Source organism: Aulonocara stuartgranti (assembly GCF_965226115.1).
Source record: "Aulonocara stuartgranti genome assembly, chromosome: 22".
Lineage (NCBI taxonomy): Eukaryota > Metazoa > Chordata > Actinopteri > Cichliformes > Cichlidae > Aulonocara > Aulonocara stuartgranti.
This window is the reverse complement of record NC_138957.1, coordinates 4,450,348-4,477,581: the sequence shown is the minus strand read 5'-3', so window position 1 is coordinate 4,477,581 and position 27,234 is coordinate 4,450,348. Positions and strand designations below refer to the sequence as shown.

Sequence of the window (27,234 nt, the reverse complement as noted above, 5' to 3'; positions counted from 1 at the left end):
ATTTAGCATGGATTGTAATCAGAAAAGCGATAATCAAAACCCACCCCTAATCAAGAACTTGCAAAGTAAAAACATGATCAATGTAAGGTAGCCCTTTTGTTATTTACAGTTAACAAGAGGATTAGTGTTACTGTGTGCTGGCTGAGTCTGTTTCTTTTCTTAGAAATAGTTTCTCCTGCCCTGGAGAAAATCCACTTGCATGGAACAGAAGAGGCTGTGGAGTGCAGGAACTACACTGCAAGCTGGTAGATATGCAGGTATTCCTGGGTCCTGCAGACTATCACCTAAAAACAATAAACAAAATGATTTTCTAAACTGTAGCAATGTCATGTACGTATAGTGTCAAATACATTGTTGTAGTCTTCATCAGCTTTAATTCACATGGAAGTGTTCCTAAAGTCATATGCTGTAATGATATTTACATTATGAAAACATGATTTTGGACATTTCAAGTTTTTCACTTCGGCAGATAAAATGAATTGAGCAAAATCAACTCAAAATATTCCCACACGCCAGAACGTCCTCTCTTCCTCGCTGGCTCCATATCTGTCAGTGGAATGATCACCTCGTCGCTATCTGTCACCATCAACACACTCCACGAATCCCGTGGATGATTCACTTCCTTATATCTGTTTGAATCAGGTACCGAAGCAGTTACGTGCGTAATGAAGCTTCGGACGTCACTGGTCACGTGACTTTTGCCAAACGAAGCAAGCCTCGACACAGTGCTTCTGAACCAGTGTGTTGTTTTTTTCGACACACGCTCCGGAGCGTCAGCTTCAAGCGGGCCATCACTACCTTCAAGTTTCTTTTTTTTTTTTTTTTTTTTTTTTTTTTGTTGATTTCTCAGAAATTCTGCTCTCCTAAAATGAATGAGCAGTTATGGATTTAAAAACCCGTCACAGCTCTGATAAATTCATCAGTAGAATCTGCAGACACACAATGTTAAAAACAATATATTGCACAAAAATGCTGGATGTGGAAAAAAACAAAACAACTCACATATGCAGTTTATTTATTTTATTTGTTAGAAGGTTCAATAAGCACTCCAGTTGAGTTTTCTGTCAATTATTTCATGGTTGAGACTTTACAGGATTAAACTGAAACAAGTTAGATTTTACAATGCAGAAATATAATTAGTGCTATAACTGCTACAACTATTATAACTACATGTGTAGCGCTTATGAAAGAGGTTATAGATGGGATCATAAAAGGAAAAAATGGTTTTGTTGTTTTCACTTCATGTGCATCCTGGGTATAGACCAGTATAAAGGTGTTTCTTCCCAATAATTGCTGTCTCGCATCCTTCATATTGCATTTTAAAACGTAGAAGCCTGATTTTATTATTACATATAATTTCTAACAAGCACATTATACGGAGCTGGAGAGTAAACAGTTTGAGCAAATCCACACTCATTCTGTCAGAGCATCATTTATTCATCAGAATCAGACCAAAGCAGATGTATCAGGTCACCTCTGCACCTTATGATTCTGGGGTGTAAAATTCTCCTGTCCATGTCTTAAACTGAATTGTTCGTAACACACTCATAAGATCCTTACGAACCTCTTCCTCTGCTCTCTGCCTGTTTTCAGCTGAGTGTTCGTGCACATGTGTTTTATTTTTAACTTCTTCCTCATTTGTAAGCAAGTTGCTCAGGCTCTCGGGTTCAGCACAGTTACCATACTCCCACTCTTTTGTTTCTGTTGTGTTCAAGCCAAACAAATTGTGACATGATCTGCAAGGGTTCATTTTTTCATCATTACTGAGATTAAATGCTTCACACCTGATGTCTCCAGGTACTTCAATGGTTCCATCAAAGTAATCTTTCTTGACCTTTTTTGGATAATAGGTCATCACTGCACCAGATACATATTCATCCCATTTGCTAAGACAGGAGGCAGCAATCACAATTTTCCCCGGGTTAGGACCGTTGGTGGACATGGAGACTCCGTAGTACCTCTTTGAATTTTGGTCGGTTTTGGATTTCTGGGAAATGCAGATGGTGGAGGAGACCAGAAAAAGTGGAGCAAGGTTTTTGATGAGTTCTTGCAGACTCTTTCTTATTTGCTCTTCGTTCTCTGGATTCTTCAGCAGGACAATCTGGAAATAGTTACAAATACAGCCTAAATGTTACACCAGCATTCTAGAAATGATCAACTTCCATTTGTTTATATTGTAACTGTAATATTTTTATAAATATCTGACTCTAATTCATGAGATTTTTGTGATTTCTTTTAATATATAGTTGATCAAGATGTTTAGTCTATTGAGTTATTTAGCTATGCAGGACAATTAGATGCTTTTTATTTAGATAAGAGATGGAGTGGAATAGTTCAAAATATATCTAATTTCAACAGAGGTGGGTAGTAACGAGTTACATTTACTCTGTTACATTTACTTGAGTACGTTTTTGAAAAAAATGTACTTTTAAAGTACCTTTTTTGCACGATACGTTTTACTTTTACTTGAGTACATTTGTGAAGAAGAAACGGTACTGTTACTTCGCTACATTTGCAAAATTCGACTCGTTACTCTTTAAAAAGTTGGTACTTTTTTACCAATGAGATGTGGCCATGCAGTCACATGACCAGTTTGAAACTGTGGCGGGCAGAGCGGCCCAAGCGTTTCAAAGTAGCGGACACTAGTGATGTGCAATACCACTGATTTCCTTTCCGATCCGATACCAAGTAATATTCAGGGTGGTATCGATGATACTGATCTGATACTGATACTTTGTACAAAAACTTATTTTATTTATTGTATCTCAAATTATAGCGTCATAATCTCCCGGAGCCACCATTCTCCCGAATTTCTCTCGATTTTCCACCCGGACAACAAAATTGAAAAACCATATCGCAGAATTCATAGTGCAGCCCAGCCAATTCCAGTTTCCAACAATGACGGCAGCTGCTTAGTTTTAATATTACTCTTATTTCTCTTTCTGGGTCGCAAAAAAAAACCTTTTAACATGTTTTCAGGTGAGAATGTAGCTGTGTAAACTTCAAATTTCTGAGCCGACCGACACATCGTTTTCAAACCCCCGTGGTCTTTCACTACTCGGGTTAAACATGATATATAAGTCACTTTGATAACTTAAAAATGTTATTGTTTGGCTTTTTCAGTGTTTTATTTGTTTGTGGGTAAATCGGTTTGGCTGAGATTAAAGTTATTGGGTTAGATTAAATTAAATTAAACTTTTTTTTTTTTTTTTTTTTTGTCCCATTTGGATCTTTAGCCGTCAGAATTTTTGTCTTAAGGCCAAGAAAGATGCCAAGCAGATTTATTTTACCAAGTGGATCATCATGGCCTTGCCATATTGGTCCATTTGATTGACCTTTATTATAATTATGAATTTATTTTATTTTATTTTCGGTTGCTACAAACGGGACAGACATGACTGGGGGATAGGACAGGGAGAAAGAAAGAAAGAAAGAAAGAAAGAAAGACAGACAGACAGACAGACAGACAGACAGACAGACACCTGGATGGGAAAAAAAACAGAAGAGAAAGCAAACAACAAAGAGCAACATAATAAGAAAAAAAAAAGCACCATCACAATAAACTAGCTAGCAGTAGATATCAATAGTTACTAAATATTAAACGATATTGTGCAGCACGCAAGATAGACAACGCACAATGTGCTTTGAGGCAGCAGCCAAGAAAGGTGTAGTCTGCGTCTGTGAACACCCGTGTGTACACCTGTATGCACACCTGTGTGGATCAGCATGCTTGTATTCCAAAGGTTTCTCCATGTAACGATCTGCTAGGGAGTGTGGGGAGCCACAGCCCCGTCCCCCAGGGCATGAAGCAGGTATGGAGGAGATCCAGGCCCCAGACATCCAGAGGCTCCAGAGTACGAGGACCCGAGGAGGACCACCAAAGGGGGGGAACCGTGCCACCCTCCTGGGAAGAGCTGAGTAGAGCCCCAAACGAGACATCACCCAGCAGCTACGGAGCAGAGGCCAGAGGGGGTTGCAGTGGCATGCCCGCGGGCTCTGCCGGCAGCCAGCTGTGCCAGAGAGGACCGAGCTTCAGCCCCCCGGAAGGGGCCCAGCCGGGCCACAGGCGCCAGGCCCTGCCAATCGGCCACCAGGAGTGAGCCGGTACATACATGAGTGCCCAGCCCCAGTCGACAAGAACCACCAACACACCAACGTCTGAGGGCATCAGCCACCGGCAGGGAGTGTGGTGAGGGGGGATAGGCCTCCGTACTTTGGAGGGCCTGAGATGTACCCAGAGAGGTTGAGTCTAAGACCCAACCTGATATAGATACAGACGAACAGGCGCACGCGGACACAGACGTGCATTCCCACCCCCATATACACAACCAAATACTCGGCACTCACCCAACGTGTAGACAGACACAAATAGACACTGCACAGACAGTCGCACTCCCCAAACATACTCTATATTGCATGTGCATTTATGCAGAAATAAATGCACATTCATACAATTTATGGTAAACTGAGCTGCCTTGTATGTACATATGTTGAAGATGCCTCGTTTTAATGTTTTCTCTGAGGCTGCTGTGCCAATTGGAGCAAAAATGAATATAAAGTTTACAGCATATCTTGTCACTGGAAATTGTTTGCACTGTTTATATATTTATATTATTTACTATACTGGTGAAAAAAGCTTTGTTGTGAAAAACTGAAATCTGTAAATTAGAGTTGTTGTGCCTTATTTTGTTGATGTTTTTACATATATTCCTTTTGAAAATACTAAAATTTGTATATTTATTTATTTTTGTTTGTCTGATATTTATTTATAAAATAAATCAGACATTTTAAAGTTACTCGCTACTTGAGTAGTCTTTTCGCCAAGTACTTTTTTACTCTTACTTGAGTAACTTTTTTTGAAGACTACTTTTCACTTTTACTTGAATAATAATATTTTAAAGTAATGCTACTCGAGTACAATTTTTGGATACTCGACCCACCTCTGAATTTCAAATCAACAAGCAAAAATCCATCTTTGTTATTACTGATTCAAAACGTATTTTGCAAACAACCTTTTTTCCTGGGCTGTCAAGAGAAATACTAAATTTAATCTTTGAGTTGACTTAACAGATCCAGCAGCTACACAGCAACAGCATCATATATGCACTGAAGACTGTAATAGAGCTGGGCGATATATCGAGTTTTTAAAAAATATCGATATATTTTTATACGAGATATAAGATGTGACAATATCCTTTATATCGATATAGTCTATGTTACGTTATAATTATACTTGTGGAGCCGCAAGTTTGCCTCTCTTTCGTCCACTTTCGTCTTTACAACGTTACTCGGCCTCGCCTCTCCTTCACTGAACACAACTCCCCCTCCTCCCCCATCGGATGCGACAAGATCAACACGGCAAATCTCCGTTAACGAGTTACTGCGCATCGACCCGTGCGTGGGACTGGACACCGTCAACGTGTTAGCTAGCTAACCACGCTAACGGGCTAACGCCATGCAGCCCAGAGGCGCTGCACGGACTAAAATCCTTTCATTTTCTCAAAAGTTGACAGCGCGCCTTATGTATTAATTCTGGTTGTGCTTGATGGCCACGAACCGATTTTATGTGGTACACAGCGCTCAGCAATCTGTCAAAAAATGTTTTAGTACGACTTTGGTAAGCTACGGAGCTGCACCGCTTGATGGATTGTCGGAGCATTACGGCTGAGCCTCGCGGAGTGATACGTACTGTGCTTCAACGTAATATTACCCTACTGTGTATAAGGACCATAAATGGCACCTGTTAAGAGACGTGGTTGCGAAGCGGATTTCAAACTCCAGGCTGTCAGTCACGCAGTACAAGTTGGGAACAGAGCAGCTGTGAAATCTGTCTTTGTTATTGTGCTCAGCGTCTTTTAGTTTACATTTTGACTGCACAATTGTGAGCTTTTTGTTATGCACAAAAACAACATTGTTTTCTTTTATTTATGGAGCATTATTATTTAATAAATGCTCATAATTTATTTTTGAGTAAATTTTATGTACATCTGCTCTATGTTAATAAAAGTGCCTGTGTGACATCTGGGACACAGCTTTGACTAAGAACTCTCTTTTTGTTCTTACTTTATGGCTTTAAAAAAAATATATCGAGATATATATCTTATATCGCCATCCAGCTAAAAAATATCGAGATATGAATTTTGGGTCATATCGCCCAGCCCTAGACTGTAAGTATGTCCAATACTGAGTCTTTTAGATATGATTTAGCCTTAACTAACAAATTCTGAAGCAAGTCTCTAGTTCTCCAGCAGTCTCTGAGCACTGTTGGGTGAAGTATGAGGCACACTTTTCAGCCATTTTTTAGACTTACCAGACAAAAAACACTTTGCATCATACTTTCTTTAAAACGGAAGTTTAACAGATTGACTGAAAATGTGAGAACAGTTATCTTACCATGTCGAGCACACAGGAGAACGGACTCCGTCTGGGAAGCTGAGTCAGATAGAATTGAAAAGGTCTGGGAAATTTTTCCTTTAAGGCTTTCAAAATATCACCATCAGAGATTATTTCTTCTGGAGAAAAAGGGATTTTGTTGATTTTGCCCAAAAAGAAGATGCTGTGAAGAATCTGTTGAGGGAAAACACATTTACTTAATGTTACAAGTGACATAACAGGACAGTGTTAAAGGTGCCAAAATTAACCCACCTCATCCACTAAGTGTTTACTTCCTGGAGCCATGTTAGACCAGTCATCCATCTTCATGATAATCTTGTAGGCATTTTCTCTGAAACCTTGTTGAGTTTTCAGAAATTCTTCTTTTCTAAAATGATAATGAGTGAGCTGTTAGGGATTTAAAAACACAAGAGGTCTGATAACTTTGGCTTCAGCAGAATCTGCAGACATACCTGTTTTGCTCTTGGTCAGCCTATTTTGAACATGAGAGAAAACATATTTAATTTAATATTGACAGAATAAAATAACTATCATTGGTGGCAGAGAAGACGACAGTGAAGAAGTGAAAAGCTGCTACTCACCATTGCTGCAGTCTAAGAATGAAACAGAAAGCACAGAGCGAACAGCCTCCGCCTTAAAATGGTTCCTCATGTGATTTAAAGAAGACCAGCCCTGCACTGGACTCTTACTCTACTGTAGAAAACAGCTCCACGGGAGAGCATGCGAGCAACTCTCCTAGTAATAGCTAGTGGAGGTTAATATGCACCCGCTGATCACTTTGTTTATCATTTGCTCTCCTGGAGTTAATCTAAAACCTGGAAGGACTTTGTTCCCATGTTATTCATATACTGCTATGCAGATGGTTTTTTCTTGTCCAATCCAAATAAAGATATAATTTTAAAAAGAAAACAGCTCCATTTACCCTGCACACCCGTGATCTTTAATGTTGTTTGTATTGTTCTAATGCATTATGTTTAAAGTACTGTTAAAACTACTCTATGGTACTGTAACTGTCAGGTACATTTATGGATGAAACAGTGAGATGAATACAAGTACCTTTATAATATGTACTATTATGCTCACTCTTGTTTAGTTTATAAAAACACAGTTTCAGATGCACTCACTGAATTTGCAACAGGAAGGAACAAACGCACTGCAGCATTGTGCAGTACTGTTAAACAGCACACAACACTGCAGGTGTTCTGTAGATAATGTCAGAAAATAATCCACACAAAACACAAACAGTGTTAACTTTGATCACTTTAATTATTCATTATTCATATTTATTAATGTTAGTGTAAGGAAGGAGGGTGAAATGAGCAGTGGAGCAAGAAGTGAAGGTCACACAGAGAGCAGCTGACATCAAGAAGTGAAACATTTACTTAAGAATAAACTGGCCCTGTTATCAGACATGCTGTGATTGGGTGGAGTTTTCCTGTTGTCATTATCACGTGTAACTGATACTTCATTAGTTTTTTTTTCTTCCTGTTGATGTTGTGAAACTTGCAGTAATAAACTACAGCATCAAAAAATACTTTTCTTCCTCCTTTAGCAGATACTATCATCTAATAAATACAATCTGGGTGGAGAAATAAAACAGATCAGAATTCCATGGAGAATATAACATTTTTACACATTCAGCTCTGCTTTAGCGTTAGTATGTGGTCAGAGGGTTCATGCCACTGAAGATGATGTTTGCTTTCATGCTGTTGAAGCCAAAAACCTGAAGCTCTTTTGGCTAAATACCAGAATCTGTAAGAGGAAAAAAAAGTATTATTAAGAGAACAACAACCTCAATGATTATCCACATCAACCACTCTGAGACACAACATGTCATGTTTCTCCATCCCAGCAAACACCAGCTGTGTTTTACTGAAGTGATGAATAACAAGGAAAGAGCAGTCAAACATAAAGGCTTCAATCCTGGATCTAATTCTAAGCTGGGATGGATACCCACCTATGATTTTAGGCTTTTTAAGAACGCCGACTTGGTTTCCTTCACCAGCTTTTGATGCTCTCCCTCCAGTTTCCTCCCCACGCCTCCCATCTTCACTGCTTCCCAGTCCTTTTCAGTCTAAACAGAAGATAACACAATACAAAGAACCTGTCAGGTGATCGATCTCTACCAGCAGGTCTTATTCTTAACACTCGAACTTCTCACCATATCTTTGAAGGCCTCTCCATTGTAGTAGCTCTTGGATGCTGGATACTCTATGTCTTTGTCATGTAGTTGCTGGAAACTGGAAGCCACCAGATGCAGCTCCTCTCCATCGTAGGCGTACAGCTTTTTGTCCTCACAGGTCATCAGCACGAGCTCGTCACATGGACACGAGGTGCCCTCCACCACACCGATGACCTGCATGTTTACGATTTTGGGGAGGTAGAATTTTCCCCAGCCGTTCACTTCATCATGTTTCCCTCTGTACATGGTGTCCTCCAGCCCTGCTATCCTCAGCATGGCACCAGCTGGATTCTTCAAGCTTAAATGCTTGTTTTTGTATTTGGAAACAAAATCTGACACCCATTCCAGGTATTTTATACCTGGAAATAAGCAGAGAAGATGAGCTCACTGATCTCATATGCTCGGACTACTGTCCACGTGCACAAAGGGAAGGCTTTCTTCAGTAAAAAGACAACAAAGGCTGACGTGAATCATTTTGCTGAACTCACTGAAGACCACAGTTTGAGACCCTACCGGAACAGATTTTTACCCTTAGGCTAAAAAATTATTGCGATAAAGGAAAAAAGATACAGATTGGTTTTTTGTAACTATTATGCCATCAGACCGACGTCTATGGTATGTAGAGGAAAAGCATGCCGTTACCTTCTGCCCTCTCACACTGCTGCAGATCTGGCATAACAAGAGAATGATGTGCACTGAAAGAAATAAAAAGGTTACAGTAAAATGAATCAGCGTGACAGTGATCACTGGAAACTACAAAGTATCACAACACTATCTATGAAATCCCAAAATGCAGTGTGGTGTCTGTAAGCACTAAACATGACATCCCTGCACATTTGTCTTCTGATATGTAGATACCTTGCACATACAGCCATTTCAGCCCTCAGTCACCTAGAAAAACAGGTGATTGTCAAAACAGTCATGGAAAATCCAACTTCACATTAATTCTACTTAAACATGTTTGGGACTTAAAAGAAAACTGCTCCATAAAAAGTATTGTAAAAAAAAAAAATCCTTTTCAAATATAATTTACATTGTCTGTAGTAAATAGCATTAAATAAAATGTCTTTTTTCTGTTATTTGCTTCTCACTCGGAATATTTATTCTTAGCCTCAACACTGTATGATTACGTTTAAAAACGAAACTAAGGTGAACGTGACAAACAAAGCGCTTTCTTGTTCTGTGATAATGTAAAGTTATTTATGTAAACACAAGCCGAAACACAAGCGAGTAACAAACGGACTGAAAACATTGCTTCATTAAAAACTCGCACAAACAAGCAGCAGCAGCCTCACTTCACTGAGACAGCGCTTTAAAAATGAAGCTAGTCGTTACGTACCAGAGCTTTCTACACAGCCCTTTATCAAGCCGAGAGAAAGTCACGCGAAAAAAACCACTCATTACTAATAACGAGTATCAGAAAGGTTCAGCTGAGAGTAGTTACCGGGTTTACGGACGCACACTGACGTTTTCTGTCCTGTCGGGAGCAGCTGTGGTATCAGTAACAACAGACTCGGTACCACTACTGACTGTGCTGCCTTCACGTGCTCATCAACCGTTGTGATTCACAGTACTGTGCAAAAGTCTTGAACCAGCCCCTATTTGTATTTTGCATAAGCGAGTTTAGACCCTTTTGGGGGGTTGCACAAGCAAAAGTGCCCCTAAAAATAACTACAACAATAAATCTATAATGATACTATAACTATAACAATATTATAACTATGCTAAAAAAGCATCAATAAGACTTTCGTTGCTGCGGCAGAAAGATACAACGGCGGAGCAGTAGGTTAGGCGTGTGGTGTCAGGGAAGGCAGGTTTTCACAGCCGGCAAGCATCATCTAATCATGCCTTCCCTATTTCAGTAGCGGCCAGGCCGGAGAGGAGGAGAGAGCTGCTGGAGCAGTGAACACTGCAAATTGCTGAAGGACACAGTGTCCACAGTGATACTGTAAATAAAATAAAAAGCAATAACACAAGCTTGTGCGTCGTGTTGGGTCCTTTGGGGTCACATCCAGATTCCCCAAACATTCAGAAAGGGGCTTCATCAGAGAAAATGACTTTACCCAAGTCCTCAGCAGTCCACTCGCTGTAATTTTTGCAGAATATCAGTCTGTCCCTGCTGTTTTTTTGGAGGTAAGAGGCTTCTTTACTGCCCTTCTTGACACCAGACCATCCCACAGAAGTCTTCACCTCATTTTACGTGCAGATGCACTCTCACCTGCCTGCTGCCATTCCTGAGCAGGCTCTGTACTGGTGGCACCCCGAACCCGCAGCTGACTCATCTTTAGGAGACAGTCCTGGTGCTTGCTGGATTTTTTGGGGGCCCTGAAGCCTTCACAACAATTGAACCTCTTGATGAAGAGATAAATGGTTGATTTGGGTTGATTACTTACAACATCCTTCCCTGTGAAGCCCTTTTCATGCAATGCAATGATGGCTGCACGTGTTTCCTTGCAGGCAACCATGGTTAACAGGAAGAACAATGATTTCAAGCATCACCCTCCTTTTAACGCATCCAGTCTGCTATTCTAATTCAATCAGCATGTCATGAAGACCAGAGATGGGCAGTAACGCGTTACTGTAATCTGACTACTTTTTTCAAATAACGAGTAAAGTAAGGGATTACTATTGCAAAAGCAGTAATTAGATTACCGTTACAGCGTTCCTGCATTACTAAAACCGTGATTTTTTGCGTCACGACAGTGACGTAAGCGAGTGCACCGTTAGTGACAACAGCTGTGTGCAGATCAACAATGGATCACATTTCGATTGTGGGAGAGAGTATGAGCGTGCAGCATTTAAAGCGTGGAAGTACTGACCTTACTTTGAGTTTGATTCCATAAAAAGTGACAAAAACATTAGTGTCCGTTGTGCGTGGGAAGAAAACTTCTTTTTACAGCGAAAAAACCCCCTAAACTTCCAAGCAAGCACCGAGTGCGCAACGACGTAATGGGAAACTCACAGAGAAACTCGTGGATTCTTCCACTGACCGCTGCGGCACACCTGCACCAGGATAAACCTCCGCCTACCCCACTCCTGCTATACAGGTGAAAATAGAGCAACAGGTCTCTGCGACCTGCTGGAGCAGGGGGGCTAGGACTAGGAGGAGGAGTTGGCTGTCCGACTGCGGTCTGGAGTGTGGAGCCTTCCTGCTGCTGCGGAGTCAGGGCGGTCTGCCTCCCCCCACCGCAGGGAAAAGGGAAACACCACCTGGGTCTGGGTGCAGTTCCCCCCTCCAGGGGCGGGGGCACCTAGACCCGGTTTGTAGAGTACGCTTGGGGAGTGTGATCGTGTGTACAACGTCTCTTTATGTCTGTCTCCACGTTGGTTGAGTGTGGAGTAAGTGCATATGAGAGCATGAGGGTGGGAATGGATGTTTGTATCTGTGTGTGCCTGTATGTCTGTGTCTATATGTCAGGTTGGGTGTCAGGCGCCACCTCTCTGGGGACATCTTAGGCCCTCCAAGGTATGGAGGCCTATCTCCCCCTACCACCACTTCCCCTGCCAGTGGCGGACCCCCTCAGACATTGGTGCGTTGGTGGTTCTTTGTGTCCGGGGATGGGCGTCCAGGTACACACCGGCTCACTCCTTGGCGGCCGCTTATCGGGGCCTGGAGCCTGGGGCTCGCTCGGGCCACTTCGGAGGTGGGGTGCCCCCGGCCTCTCGGCCTGGGGCTCGGTCACTCAGGCGCAGCTGGCTGCCGGCGGAGCTCACGGGCGCGTCACTGCAACTCCCCCTGGCTTCTGCTCCGCGGCTGCTGAGTGAGCCCTCATCTGGGACTCTCCTCAGCTCTTTCTGGGACAGTGGCGCAGCTGCCCCTCTGTTGGTCTTCCTTGGTCTCTTGTGTTCTGGGGGCCTCTGGATGTCTGGAGTTTTGATCTCCTCCACACCTGCTTCACGCCCTGGAGGACGGGGCTGTGGCCCCCCCACACCCTCTAGCAGATTATTACATGAAGGAACCTTTTAAAAAAACAAAAAACAAGCGCGTCCATGCTCACAGGTGTACACACGGGTGATCACACCCACAAACTACACCCTTTTTGGCTCCTACCTCAAAGCACACTGTGTTCTGTTGATCTTATGTGCTGCACAATAATGTTTAACATTTAGTATTTACTGTCATATTCCCATATATCATTGTGATGTTGTTTATTCTATTACTCTTGTTCTCTTCTGCTTGCTTTCTTTTTTCTTTCTCAGCAGGTGATCCAGGTGATTGATATATGGATTTTTTTTCTCTGCCCGTTCTGTTGGTTTTTGTCTTTTGCCCTTCTCCCCCGTCCCTCTTCTCAGCTGTTTCTCTTTCCCTCTTTCTTTCTCCCCTTCTTTCCCCCAGTCAAGTCTGTCCCGTATTCAGTAAGTGAAAATAAAATAAACAATAAAAGGTGAATCAAATGGACCATTACGGCAAGGCTGGGATGGTCAGTTTGGTAAAGTAAATCCGTTGGGCATCTTTCTTTGCCTTTAGACAACAATTCTGATGCAAAAGAGCCAAACGGGACAGGCAAAAAAAAAAAAAAAAAAAAAAAAGAAAATAGAGCAACAGGACCGCTAGTCTTTGATGTTATTTATTTTCTGCTGTGTTTTACTTGCATCTATTTGAAAGACTGAGTGTAAACACAAAAAATATTTTATTTTATGTGCTGGAATGTGCAGAAAATGGGTTTCAATGTTAAACTAATTTATTCAAGTCAGAGAATGTTGCATATAATTAAATTTTTGCTTGATGCATAAAGTTAAAAAAGAGATTTTTCCACTTGATTACATTTTGTATGATGGATTATGCAGAAAAAGTAGAATTGGGCTGAAAGATCTATCTTTTTATCACCTATTCAGGTTGTAAATTGGGTTTTTAAAAAGTAACTAAATAATTAAGGCGCTGCTGCGCCTTCTTCACTGTTTTGTTTGTGTGTACTGACCACGTAAGATCCTCAGCCAGATGTACTCCAAGGAACCGGAAGCTGCTCACTCTCTCCACAGCAGCACCGCTGATGGTGATGGGGGTGTGTACTTCTCTGTACCTCCGGAAGTCCACTATCAACTCCTTTGTCTTTGCGACGTTGAGGGTGAGATGGTTGTCTTGACACCAGTGGGTCAGGGTGCTGACCTCCTCCCTGTAAGCCGTCTCATTACCTTTGGTGATAAGACCCACCACTGTAGTGTCGTCCGCAAACTTCACAATGATGTTGGAGTTGTTAGTGGCTGTGCAGTCGTAGGTGTAGAGTGAGTACAGGAGAGGGCTCAGTACACACCCCTGTGGAGCACCAGTACTTCTAATCCGGTCGTTAAGTCTGACATCACTAGCCGTGTCTGGGCCTAAACTCCACTGCAAGTCCATATATCAAACGATCACTATGGCATAACTGAGAGTTGAAAAACAGTTTAAAGTCTTTCATCTTTAATAAAATGATCAGCGTTCTGCTCTACCAGGTGTAACAATTGAGTTTAACATCCAGGCATCCATGAAAACGGAATTTATGACATTTAACGGAGTTAGAAGTTAGCAGGGAGTTAGCTCGCTAGCTCCTATCTACCGTATTTTCACGACCATAAGGCGCACTGTGCTAAAAGGCGCAGTCTCAGTTATGTGTGCCCTTACTGTATTTAACACACACATAAGGCGCACTGGACCATAGGGCGCATACAAGTACCGTATGCGTATTTAAAAATAAAGCGGGAGCAAACCTGAATTCGGTACCTTACTCACATTTCTATTGCCGGTGTTGTGCCAAAAAGTGATTGCCTGCCAAAAACTGATTTCCAATGTTTCCGTGTATTTTTTATGTGTAATACCTTTATGTATGTTGGTAAATAGACTTCGGTGAACAGCGTTTACAAAGGGGTTATATATAGAATTAAAAGATTATCTGTTTTTTCAAGTATCTTTATAACTCTGTGTTATTGTACTCACATTATAACCAATCCGGTCCTTTTTCCCCACTTACAATATTTTTACAGAACTATTGTAATATTTGCTGCCATTTCTGATGTCTTACTCTTACAAAAGACATTTTTAATGTTAATGAGATTTTTTTTAACTGCATAAATAAAGGTTCTATAAAAGTCGCTGCCAAAAACTGATTGCGGCTTCTACCTTGTTACACGAATGTTGTTTGTGGCTCAATATGACTTTGTGTCAAATCAAATCAAAATCAAATCACTTTTATTGTCACATCACATGTGCAGGCACACTGGCACAGCACATGCGAGTGAAATTCTTGTGTGCAAGCCCCACAAGCAACAGACAAACACAACAACACAAACGAGCAAAATACAAGAAAGGCTGCATCTGAAACTAATAAATATATGTACAATATATAATAGTGTATGCATTTCTGGATGTGTATACTAAATATTATCCTACGTGTGTGTGTGTGTGTGTGTGTGTGTGTGTGTGTGTGTGTGTGTGTGTGTGTGTATACACATTTTTACAAATTAAATAGTAAAAAAAATAAAATAATAATAATAAATAAAATATATAAAAATATACAGAGTTGAATATGTGCAAAACAAGTGGCATTTATATACAGTGTGTGGAGTGCATAGTGTTGCAGTTCCAGTAGTGAAGCTGAGGTGTCTATGACGTGTTCAGCAGTCTGATGGCCTGATGGAAAAAGCTATCTCTCAGTCTGCTGGTACGGGACCGGATGCTGCAGAACCTCCTTCCTGATGGAAGCAGTCTGAACAGTTTATGGCTGGGGTGACTGGAGTCCTTGATGATCCTCCCCGCTTTCCTCAGGCACCGCTTCCTGTAGATGTCTTGGAGGGAGGGAAGCTCACCTCCAATTATCCGTTCAGAGCACCGCACTACTCGCTGGAGAGCTTTGCAGTTGTAGGCGGTGCTGTTGCCATACCAGGTGGTGATGCATCCAGTGAGGATGCTCTCAATGGCACAGTGATAGAAGGTCCTGAGGATGCGGGGGCTCATGCCGAATCTTTTCAGTCTCCTGAGAAAGAAGAGGCGCTGCTGCGCCTTCTTCACTGTTTTGTTTGTGTGTACTGACCACGTAAGATCCTCAGCCAGATGTACTCCAAGGAACCGGAAGCTGCTCACTCTCTCCACAGCAGCGCCGTTGATGGTGATGGGGGTGTGTACTTCTCTGCACCTCCGGAAGTCCACTATCAACTCCTTTGTCTTTGCGACGTTGAGGGTGAGATGGTTGTCTTGACACCAGTGGGTCAGGGCGCTGACCTCCTCCCTGTAAGCCGTCTCATCACCATTGGTGATAAGACCCACCACTGTAGTGTCGTCCGCAAACTTCACAATGATGTTGGAGTTGTTAGTGGCCGTGCAGTCGTAGGTGTAGAGTGAGTACAGGAGAGGGCTCAGTACACACCCCTGTGGAGCACCAGTGTTCAGTGTGATGGGGGATGAGGTGATGCTGCCCAGTCTGACCACTTGGCGTCTGTCAGACAGGAAGCTAAGGATCCAGCTGCAGAGGGAGCTGCTCAGTCCTAGATCCTGCAGTTTCCTGTCCAGCTTCGAGGGAACAATGGTATTGAATGCTGAGCTGTAATCTACAAACAGCATCCTCACATACGTGTCTCTCTTCTCCAGGTGTGACAGGGCAGTATGTAGTGTCAGGGCTATGGCATCATCAGTGGACCTGTTGTGGCGGTATGCGAACTGTAGAGGGTCCAGTGAGTCGGGTAGTGCAGAGCAGATGAAGTCCCTGACCAGCTTCTCGAAGCATGCTACAACTATTATAACTACATGTGTAGCGCTTATGAAAGAGGTTATAGATGGGATCATAAAAGGAAAAAATGGTTTTGTTGTTTTCACTTCATGTGCATCCTGGGTATAGACCAGTATAAAGGTGTTTCTTCCCAATAATTGCTGTCTCGCATCCTTCATATTGCATTTTAAAACGTAGAAGCCTGATTTTATTATTACATATAATTTCTAACAAGCACATTATACGGAGCTGGAGAGTAAACAGTTTGAGCAAATCCACACTCATTCTGTCAGAGCATCATTTATTCATCAGAATCAGACCAAAGCAGATGTATCAGGTCACCTCTGCACCTTATGATTCTGGGGTGTAAAATTCTCCTGTCCATGTCTTAAACTGAATTGTTCGCAACACATTCATAAGATCCTTACCAACCTCTTCATCTGCTCTCTGCCTGTTTTCAGCTGAGTGTTCGTGCACATGTTTTATTTTTAACTTCTTCCTCATTTGTAAGCAAGTTGCTCAGGCTCTCGGGTTCAGCACAGTTACCAAAGGCCAGTCTTTGGTGTCGTCTGTGTTCAAGCCAAACAAATTGTGACATGATCTGCAAGGGTTCATTTTTTCATCATTACTGAGATTAAATGCCTCACACCTGATGTCTCCAGGTACTTCAATGGTTCCATCAAAGTAATCTTTCTTGACCTTTTTTGGATAATAGGTCATCACTGCACCAGATACATATTCATCCCATTTGCTAAGACAGGAGGCAGCAATCACAATTTTCCCCGGGTTAGGACCGTTGGTGGACATGGAGACTCCGTAGTACCTCTCTGAATTTTGGTCGGTTTTGGATTTCTGGGAAATGCAGATGGTGGAGGAGACCAGAAAAAGTGGAGCAAGGTTTTTGATGAGTTCTTGCAGACTCTTTCTTATTTGCTCTTCGTTCTCTGGATTCTTCAGCAGGACAATCTGGAAATAGTTACAAATACAGCCTAAATGTTACACCAGCATCCTAGAAATGATCAACTTCCATTTGTTTATATTGTAACTGTAATATTTTTATAAATATCTGACTCTAATTCATGAGATTTTTGTGATTTCTTTTAATATATAGTTGATCCTTGGCGGTCGCACACACTGGCGTATGTGTTCTGTGTCAGAGTTGAAACTCCTTTCAATGTAGTCCAAAGCATCGACATAAATATCCTTGTCTGTTACAGGGATACCAGTTATCTCACCGTGCACATATTCTCCATCCTCTTTGCTGTCCATCACACCAAAGTGTATTGTGCCATTTGATCTGATATTCATACAACCAGCTGCAAATTTAAGAACCTCTTTGGCAAACTTAGCTTGGAGTCTTGTGCGATCCAATGTAGCAGCTACAGCAAAAGACTTGAATTCGTGGCATGGCAATATCAGATTAAAAGCACCTGATTCAGGCTGCAGGATTCTGTGTTTCACATATAAAAAATCAATCCCTTCTTGATCAAATGGCCTTGGTTTACAGTCTTCCTTTGAGATTAACACACATTGTTCCTGAGAAGCGTGGTTCTCCTCAAAGACATCTTGTTCTGTCTCTGTAGTTTGTGCTGGAGGACCATCACTTACTGTTGAAACAGACTGAACCAATTTCTGACTCCTCTTTTCCTCAAACTCAGTTCTTTTGGAACCAGTAGTTTTTTTCTTTTCTTGACATTTTTGCTGGGAGTTGATAAGCTCATCTCTTCTCTGAATAATCAAATGAGCAGGCCCTGACTTCATGTAGATTTTTGTTTTTAGAAAGTCCTCATTTAGTGCAAGTAGGATTTGTCCATTTACTTCCTCTTCATGGAGTTTTCTATGTACTGTTCCTTCACTCCAATTGATCTTAGCCAGGTGCTTACTTCAGATTCAGTCCAATTCTTGGGTGACTGCTGAGGTGTGTCAGCTGTGAAAGGACAAAAAAGCAAAACAAAACATGAATTACCCTATGCATAAAAACATCAGTTAAATAAATAATGTGTGACAATAACTTTTTTAAGACAAAAACTGACAACATATTATACCGCTTCTTTATTTTGAAATTCCTTGTATATTAAAACATTTTTTCGCCGTTCCGCCTAATCGCATTATGTATGTGGCGAGAGGCAAGCTGCATACATAGTTCACCAGAGCAGAATTCATATTCTTTTACATACTATGGAGGCATTTTTTAATTTCTCTGCAGCTTCAGACTGAAGATATGAAGGAAAGGGAATGTCATCTGGATAAAATGTCGCCTCAAGCCTCATATCCTGAGCTTAAATTGGGGCTCTAACACATGGAAATGCTTGATGACATCCGTAACCCCTTTTCTCTAAAAACCAAGTGAGATATCTCACTGTGGGAAGTGCCCTCTGGCGTGACCAATCATGGAAGCTCTACTACCACAACGTCTCTCGAAGACGAACCAACAATTTCGAGGACACGGGGTCCACAGACATCCTTTTATAATAGCCCCTGTGCCATAGATGTGACATAGGCTTCATTCTATGAGAGGTAGCCCAGGACACAAAGAATTGGTTGCTTTTCCTAAACCCCTGAGTCCTGTTTAGCTAAATGCATAATGCGCAGACAGGACAAAGTGAATTAAGCCGCCTCTGGCTCTCATCAGCAAATGGCCGGTGGATGAAAAACTGATAGCTCCAATGGTAGACTCCCTAACCTTAGACACAAAGGTAGGCTTAGGGCACAGAGCCACCTTTCTATAATTTGGGAAAAACTGGAAAATAAAATTTATATATATCTAGATAGATCTATAAGGGTGCAACGATACACAAAATTCACGGTTCGGTACTTTGGTGTCACGGTTCGATATTTTTTCGATACAAAAAATGTTCATGCATTTTTAATTTGTCATTTATTAAAATTATAAATATATATTTTAACTCAAAAGTACAGTTTTTAAATTTAACCCTAACCCTTGTGCGTGTTTTTTATTTTGACAGCGAATGCGCACCTGCGGACCACTTATGTGCAGCCCTGGTTATTTAGCTCGTCATATTGCAGCCACAGAAATTATTTTGTCCATGAAACCATAAAGCTGCACTTTCTTTTTGCCTTATAGTCTGATTTGTCATAACTTTTCCATTTTGTGGTAAGCTTTTCTTTGGCTGTCACTTCTTCACCCTGACCTGTCTTATTTGGCTCAGCAGAACTGAAATGCTTTTACACACGGACTCACATAAGCTCAGCGATTCTCTGCGCGATCAACCTCTCACATGTTTAAGCTGCGGGAGATTTCACTTGTCATGTTTGCATAGTAAGCTAACAATTAATAAGACGATGTCAGAGGAATTGGTGCACAAATTATCATAACTCACAGATCAGTGCTGTCGCTCTCTATACACAGTTCGCACGATTGCAAAGTGAAAGCAAAAAACAAGCGCAAATTCAAACGCGACTTCAATATGTCACATTGACAGTGGCTCACCGATGCCAATGACATAATTACCCAGCTACATTTCTGAAAGAATGCAAAAGCATTGACATATATTTTTCCTACAATAGCCCGACGGGCAGGGCAGAGATAGATTTTGGTAGCCCGACTGAAAAAAATCGCTAGCCCCGGGACGTCGGGCTAGCGATATTGCGAGCCCTGTATCTGATTGAGGAATCACTCATCTTTGGAAAAGAGAGTTTATTACAGAGAAATGGCTCTTTCCAAAATAAAAGCTATACTATCCGCTTCTTCTGGGCTATATTCTCAGCAGCATAAGGAGAATCATGTGCTAACGGCTGTCTAAATGACTCGGCTAAAGTTAGTAGCATGCTTGCTTTTTTTTGTCTGCTTCCACTTGTCTTTGCACTAGGATGATGTCGGTGTAAATGTGCAGTCATATTCGTTGTGTTCCCACTAGTGCTTTCAGGTTAATCTCGTTGAAATGACCTTAACGCCACAACACGGCAAATCTCCGTTAACGAGCTACCGCCGATCGCTCCGTGCATGGGGCTAGACGGCCAACACGTTAACGAGCTAACTGCGCTAACACACTAGTTCACACCAATGTAATTGAGCATTGCGTGGCACATCCAACATACTGTTTTACTTTAGTCCATGACGCGCTTACCTTCAGGGTCATACGTCACATGAAAACCAAAATAATTCCAAACGCCAGATCTGAATGAGGTTCAATTTGCCTGTTGCAAGGAGAGCTTAACTTCTGTTTCGCTAGCTTGCCCTGCGCTCTTCCTTCTGACTATGCTGTCTGTGTTGAGCGCTCAGTGGATCTGCGCTCGACAGTGCAGCCTAGGCGGAGTAGTCGAACACAGATTCACTGAGCGCTCAACACAGACAGCATCGTCAGAAGGAAAATTGATAAAATAAATTACAAATGTTGTATTGTTCGATACATATGCGTACCGAACCGAAAGCACTGTATCGAACGGTTCAATATCGATACGAATATCGTTGCACCCCTAATTAATTATTTATTTATTTATTTATGTATTTATACATATATATATATATATATATATATATATATATATATATATATATATATATATATATATATATATATATATATATATATGATCAAGATGTTTAGTCTATTGAGTTATTTAGCTATGCAGGACAATTGGATGCTTTTTATTTAGATAAGAGATGGAGTGGAATAGTTCAAAATATATCTAATTTCAAATCAACAAGCAAAAATCCATCTTTGTTTCTTACTTTCTTTAAAACGGAAGTTTGACAGATTGACTGAAAATGTGAGAACAGTCATCTTACCATGTCGAGCACACAGGAGAACGGACTCCGTCTGGGAAGCTGAGTCAGATAGAATTGAAAAGGTCTGGGAAATTTTTCCTTTAAGGCTTTCAAAATATCACCATCAGAGATTATTTCTTCTGGAGAAAAAGGGATTTTATTGATTTTGCCCAAAAAGAAGATGCTGTGAAGAATCTGTTGAGGGAAAACACATTTACTTAATGTTACAAGTGACATAACAGGACAGTGTTAAAGGTGCCAAAATTAACCCACCTCATCCACTAAGTGTTTACTTCCTGGGGCCATGTTAGACCAGTCATCCATCTTCATGATAATCTTGTAGGCATTTTCTCTGAAACCTTGAGTTTTCAGAAATTCTTCTTTTCTAAAATAATGAGTGAGCTGTTAGGGATTTAAAAACACAAGAGGTCTGATAACTTTGGCTTCAGCAGAATCTGCAGACATACCTGTTTTGCTCTTGGTCAGCCTATTTTGAACATGAGAGAACATTTAATTTAATATTGACAGAATAAAATAACTATCATTGGTGGCAGAGAAGATGACAGTGAAGAAGTGAAAAGCTGCTACTCACCATTGCTGCAGTCTAAGAATGAAACAGAAAGCACAGAGCGAGCAGCCTCCGCCTTAAAATGGTTCCTCATGTGATTTAAAGAAGACCAGCCCTGCACTGGACTGGACTCTTACTCTACTGTAGAAAACAGCTCCACGGGAGAGCATGCGAGCAACTCTCCTAGTAATAGCTAGTGGAGGTTAATATGCACCCGCTGATCACTTTGTTACGTTCCCCTGGGGGGGGGGGGGGGGGGGTCTAGGCGGTGAGGGGGAAGTAACAAAAGTGACCGAGTCAGAAAAAGGAGTCAGGGAGGCGAAACAGTTAAATAAAACAGTTTTATTGAAGTAATTCAACTAAAAGAGACGGACAAGCCGTTATCACCATAAAAGAAACACAAACAAAACTCAGGCGTTGGTCAAATAAAGCAAAAAGTCAAAAGGAAAGCGCAGCTCACTAGCTGGAAACCACACTACACAGCTCACTAGCTGTACCCACACAAATGGCACTCTGGCCCAGAGCTCACCCTGCTCTGGGCTTAAATACCTTTAATCGCTGATGGGAATCAGCTGTACCGGCGGGAAAGGTGGCATCTCAGGCAGGAGGTAGTGGGACACGCCCACACAGGCACCCTCAGGAGAGAGAGGCCCTGCTAGGGCCGTAACACTTTGTTTATCATTTGCTCTCCTGGGCCCTATTTCAGGAAGCTGGTTTAGTGCAAACTCTGAGTAAGTATACCCTGAGTTAACGAAAACTCTGGGTTTTCGGTTTCACAAAGCGAGTTTAGATTAATTCTGAGTGAGTTACTATGACGACACACTCCGTGAAGCTAACCTGCCCCCTAGCAGGTTTACTTCAACTAACCCTGACGTTCTCCGCCTCTTTGTCGGAAACCTGACTGTAGGAAGTGTCAGACATGGCGTGCTCCTTCCTTGAAGAGCCAGTAGATGTTGAAGCCCAAATTCTCTGCAGAGCTCTCCGCCGGGAGAGAGTGATTAGAGCGCGTTCGGACATTTTATCATTTCCTGATGATTTCCTGTGCGAACGTTACCGTTTTTCAGCACAATCTATAATTTATTTGAATAACATCCTCAGGCCATATATTACGCATGTGACACATCGCGGACATGCTCTCAGTTCTGTACATATTATTTGTATTGCACTTCGGTTTTTTGCAAACGGGAGCTTTCTGTATAATATTGGTGAAGCTGAGCACGTTTCCAAGGCTACCGTCTGTCGGGCAGTCAGGAATGTTACAGTTGCACTGAAACGTCTCCTGTACTCGTTTGTGGTGTTCCCCGGTCATAGACCCACAAGATTTATCAAAGAGGGATGCCACAAAATTGCAGGTATCAGGATGAACAAAACTTAATTCATGATGTGGTGATACTTGAACTACTACTTAAATTTTACATTTATTCTCACGGTTCCCAGGCGTGATTGGCTGTATAGATGGCACTCACATTCCAATCATTGCTCCTTCAGTAAATGAAGGAGACTATGTGAACAGGAAGTCTTTCCACAGCATTAATGTACAGGTACATAGCTCCCTGTAGCATTTCAAACTAACAAATTATTTCATTATAGTAATGGATGCTAATTCGTGTTCTCTGCACTGTGAAGATCATATGTGATGCTGCCAACATTATCACAAATGTGGAAGCCAAGTGGCCTGGATCAGTGCATGACTCGAGGATTTTCAGAGAGTCAGGGTTATGCACATTATTTGAGCGTGGTAAGAAAAACAGACTTATTTTGATATTTCATACTTATTTTGGACCTAACATAACAGCATTCCTCCATTACACAGGGGCCTACGATGGGATTCTCCTTGGAGACAGGGGTTATGCATGCAGGCAGTACTTCATGACACCGTTCCCTGACCCCAACCCTGGGCCACAAACCCGCTACAATGCAGCTCTAGCCAGGACAAGGGCACGCATTGAAATGACCTTTGGGCAAATGAAGGGAAGATTTCAGTGTCTGAAAAGCCTGAGGGTTGCACCTGACAGGGCAGGTGACATTATTGTTGCATGTGCCGTACTGCACAACATTGCCACCATCAGAAAAGAGAGGACTCCTGTGGTGGAGGTGCAGCCTGATGATGACCTCCAGCCAGTACACTTGGACCAACCTAGTGGCAGAGCTGCACGGGACAGAATTGTGCAACACAATTTCGAATATTAAAAACATGACAAAACATATTTGTCATTGAAATTTATTTGAGCATCTTTATCTGTCTCATCAAAAACAAGCCAGTCATCATTTGCCTGGAAAAAAAATCATATATACTGTATCACGCAAGGTCATCAATAGTGCTCTGTATGAAAGTGTATTTTTACTTACTCTGAAGCTGAGGCGGAGGCAGACATTTGATACACCCAGGGCTTAGCCCTAAAGGGTAGTATGCATGTGGGATGGGGGCGGGGGGTTATAGGCTCTGTTTTGAGTTTTGTTCAAAAAAGCAGGACTTCATATAGGTTTTAAATTAAGCAGCAAGAACAAAGTCGGGGCTAAACCCCAATTCAACCAGACCCAGAACTGATTCGGAATTAAAACAGGACTACAACAGTTCAAAATCAGGACTACTTAGGACTTAACCAAGACAGAACCAGAATCAGAACTAGATGATAGTAGCACTAAAACCTGCACTACACTTATTTTTTAATTCTACCGAAGTCCACTATTTAGATTCAGAAAGGTTCATATAATTATTTAGCCTTGCTGTGAAAACAAGCCTGCATAACTTAATAAATGTAGAATTTGAAAAATAACAAACCTAAAAAGAAACATTAGGTACGAGATACATGAGTACCTATGATACGGTGATACTTTTGGTAAACAACCATTTGACTAACATGTGTGTCTCACCTGCTCTTGTTCATCTGTTCTGTCCTCATTCTCCTCTCTCTCTCTCTGCTCCTCTCTCTCCCTCTTTGTGCTGACAATCAAGCCAAACACCAACATCATCAAATATACAGTTGAAACCAGATATTTACAGACTCTTCAGATAAAAACACTTTTTTAATTGTAACATCAAATCAGACTAAATGTTTATTTTTTTAGATTGATAAATATAAAAACATATTTGTTAACTTTAAGAGTAAAGAGAGAAACTATCTGTATTTCTTAATTGCAAATGGCACCAAATTGTATTCAAACTGAGCCACACTTATGGAGCTCCACAGTTCTTTTCCTGGTGTTTTGGTTGATATCTCTGGATTTTCCCATGTCAAAGAAACAGGCTCTGTGTTTTGCCTTATATGCATCCACAGCTGTGCCACCAATTTACTCACATGGACTCTACTAACCTATCAGAAGCTTCTTCAGCTCAGAATGGAATCGTCTGGAGTTTTCTTATTAATTAACAATAAACTTAGTGTATATGTACTCCTAAATTTGATGAAAGAGATAAAAAATAGAAAGCTCTGTCTCTCTTTATTCTGACCTTTAACTAATTCAAAAGATATTTCAATATTTATTTATCCAAAACAAAACAAGTTTACTCTAAACTGATGTTGTGCAGTAAAAAAATGTTCTTGTGTTTTCCATAAAGTGTAAATATCTGGTTTCAACTGTCAATATACTGCTGTGTGTTGAAATTTTTGTTTTGCATAGGAATATACTGAACAACATACAAAGTACAATATATAAAATAACATCTACCTGAGTTTTTTCTTTGAAAGAAGCTCCTTATGTCCATTCTTGTATATCAGTGCATTACTGAAACCGATTTATTTAGCCGTGGAGGGTAACAACTGAAAATATGAAATAAACACACATGTAAGCTAAGACTCTCTAAAAAAACAGCAGTGTTGTTGTTCGGCTTTTCATGTTGCCATTTGTTGATTCACTTGAAGAGCAAGTAACTTAACATGGGTCAAATGATCAGTTTGATATCAATCTTTTGTGATGCACCGTCATATTTACATTATTGGTACAGTACGAATGATTGGCTTTGGTACCTGCTCAAACTTCAGCTCTCCTCTGTCTGCCTGGCTGCGCTTCTCCAACAGCGCACGCGCAGGCAGCAGCTGCCCCGCCCCCTCGCTCAGTCGCTTAGTGTCTGAGCTCGGATCATACCAATATTAGGGGGGATTTACACACAGTCGTAAATTCCCACAGTGTGCACTATGTGCTTCGAATATTGTGTGTAGTTTTTGTTTTATACAGTTGTCAGCCAGGCATCTAACTATGAAAAAATGACACTCCAAAAGACCCCGGGCTTCTGAAAAAACAACCCGGGCTTAAGCCCAGTAAGCCACCCCCCCGCTCCGCCACTGCTCTGAAGTTCCTTTTGAAGCAACTCGATTTCTAGTTGAAGTTTTTGCCTCATTAGAGCTTGAAGTTCGATTTCACCTAGGAGCTTTGGTTTCTTCAGCTCAGTATACTCCATTTTTTGCTGGAGACTGCTCTTATAGAGCAAACGAATGTCACCCTGTTTCAATTGTAGAAACAACATTTAACGGTCAATACATGTCATATAGGAAGTAAAATTAATTACAACACTGCCCACCTTTGTATCAGGCCTCTCTGCCGGCCTCTTGGCCTGCAAATCATACTGCAGTCAGAAACACATAGCAGTACACAATTAGATGGAAATTCAGGCCAAATTATGCATGAACTTACAGGGACTTCCTCTAAACCACAGTCATCTGACAGGGTTGCGTCACTGTCCTGTGCAATGGAAACAAAATGGTGTTACAAAGGGATGTGGTACAGCCTATTGGTCTAAATAATTGAAAAAAGAAAGATATATATATCTCCCAACTTACTGTGCATGCTTCAGTCACCCCTTGCATGGGAACAGGTAAAAGTGATGGAGTGTCATGTAAAACTACACACAAAAAACCCACAATGTCAATAAATGTCAAAGTACAAAAAGCATGTTAATTAAGGCAACAACCAAATATTTTACGTTCTACAAATAGAATTATGAGCTCATTTACCAGTTATGTAGGTGCTGCTGCTACTGCACCCCGGCTGCTGGTCTAAGGAAGAGCTGCCCCCAGGGATGCCCTCAACAATGGGTCTGGTGGCATTCAACCCTAGGGCCAGCTCCTCTGCCGGGGTGTGACGAGGGGGTGCAGGACCACCACCTGTCTTTTTTTGCTCTGCCCTTTTCTTGGTTGCTGTTATACACAACCAAACAGATTGTTTCAGGGTCTCTTTTCAAGAGACTAAAAGCAATATAAGTGATGAATATTACCATTCTGTAGAATATTCTTATATTTCACTTTTACTTGTTCCCATGTTCTAGTGGGTCCTGTTGTGGCTCTAATGTGAAAGAGGATATAATGTAATATAATATAATATGATATAATATAATATGGTATAATGTCATATAATATAATGAATTACTTACGTGTTTAATTTGTCAGCAACTTTCTGCCAGCCCTCTCTCCTTGCTTTTGCAGCCTTTGCAGTGTTCCCTTGCGTTTTAATTAAACTCTGGAACTCCTGAAATTCCTCAATAAAGAGTTCTTGCTCTGCTGCCGAAAAATACTGAGCGCGCTCCTTCGACATTTTCGCCGACCAATCAAAGGGTTGCCGATCAATGTTTCTACTATCGATGCGTAGCCCCTTTTAAGCCACCCAATGATCTCACATTACTTCATCCAGGGCCCTATTTCAGGAAGCCGGTTTAGAAAACTCAGAGTGAAAAACGATACTCAGGGTTGAG

The 27,234-nt window shown here is 41.4% G+C and overlaps 2 protein-coding genes and 1 long non-coding RNA gene across 4 annotated transcripts; all 3 read right to left on the bottom strand.

Moving 5' to 3' along the window:
• Positions 1-997: 997 nt before the first annotated feature.
• On the bottom strand, positions 998-7,112 carry LOC309698285 (uncharacterized protein). Its single transcript, XM_082520627.1, has 5 exons — positions 6,975-7,112; positions 6,846-6,865; positions 6,646-6,760; positions 6,394-6,567; positions 998-2,101 (listed from the first exon to the last, which is right to left on the bottom strand). Exons 1-5 carry the CDS (start codon positions 6,975-6,977, stop codon positions 1,484-1,486), a joined length of 930 nt encoding a protein of 309 aa, XP_082376753.1. The 5' UTR covers positions 6,978-7,112; the 3' UTR covers positions 998-1,483.
• A 528-nt stretch (positions 7,113-7,640) lies between these two features.
• On the bottom strand, positions 7,641-10,128 carry LOC309699639 (uncharacterized protein). Of its 2 annotated transcripts, none has more exons than XM_082522755.1 (6): positions 10,020-10,128; positions 9,434-9,466; positions 9,218-9,270; positions 8,555-8,934; positions 8,351-8,467; positions 7,641-8,145 (listed from the first exon to the last, which is right to left on the bottom strand). In XM_082522755.1, exons 2-5 carry the CDS (start codon positions 9,448-9,450, stop codon positions 8,351-8,353), a joined length of 567 nt encoding a protein of 188 aa, XP_082378881.1. In that variant the 5' UTR covers positions 9,451-9,466; positions 10,020-10,128; the 3' UTR covers positions 7,641-8,145. The 2 variants fall into 2 exon arrangements, with proteins under 2 accessions (XP_082378881.1, XP_082378882.1); XM_082522756.1 differs by having other exon boundaries at positions 9,915-10,027.
• Positions 10,129-24,355: 14,227 nt separating this feature from the next.
• LOC309699280 lies at positions 24,356-25,602 on the bottom strand. Its single transcript, XR_014274295.1, has 3 exons — positions 25,517-25,602; positions 25,218-25,309; positions 24,356-24,492 (listed from the first exon to the last, which is right to left on the bottom strand). It is a non-coding gene; the product is annotated as an uncharacterized lncRNA (long non-coding RNA).
• Between the last annotated feature and the right edge of the window lie 1,632 nt (positions 25,603-27,234).

Excerpts from the sequence above, each read along its gene's own strand:
- LOC309698285 (XM_082520627.1), bottom strand. Across the intron at positions 6,761-6,845 it reads GCTGACCAAGAGCAAAACAG|AAAAGAAGAATTTCTGAAAA; the intron begins GTATGTCTGCAG and ends TTATCATTTTAG. Across the intron at positions 2,102-6,393 it reads TCTCCTGTGTGCTCGACATG|ATTGTCCTGCTGAAGAATCC; the intron begins GTAAGATAACTG and ends AACTATTTCCAG.
- LOC309699639 (XM_082522755.1), bottom strand. Across the intron at positions 8,935-9,217 it reads GCAGTGTGAGAGGGCAGAAG|GTATAAAATACCTGGAATGG; the intron begins GTAACGGCATGC and ends GCTTATTTCCAG. Across the intron at positions 8,468-8,554 it reads GAGAGGCCTTCAAAGATATG|ACTGAAAAGGACTGGGAAGC; the intron begins GTGAGAAGTTCG and ends TCTTCTGTTTAG.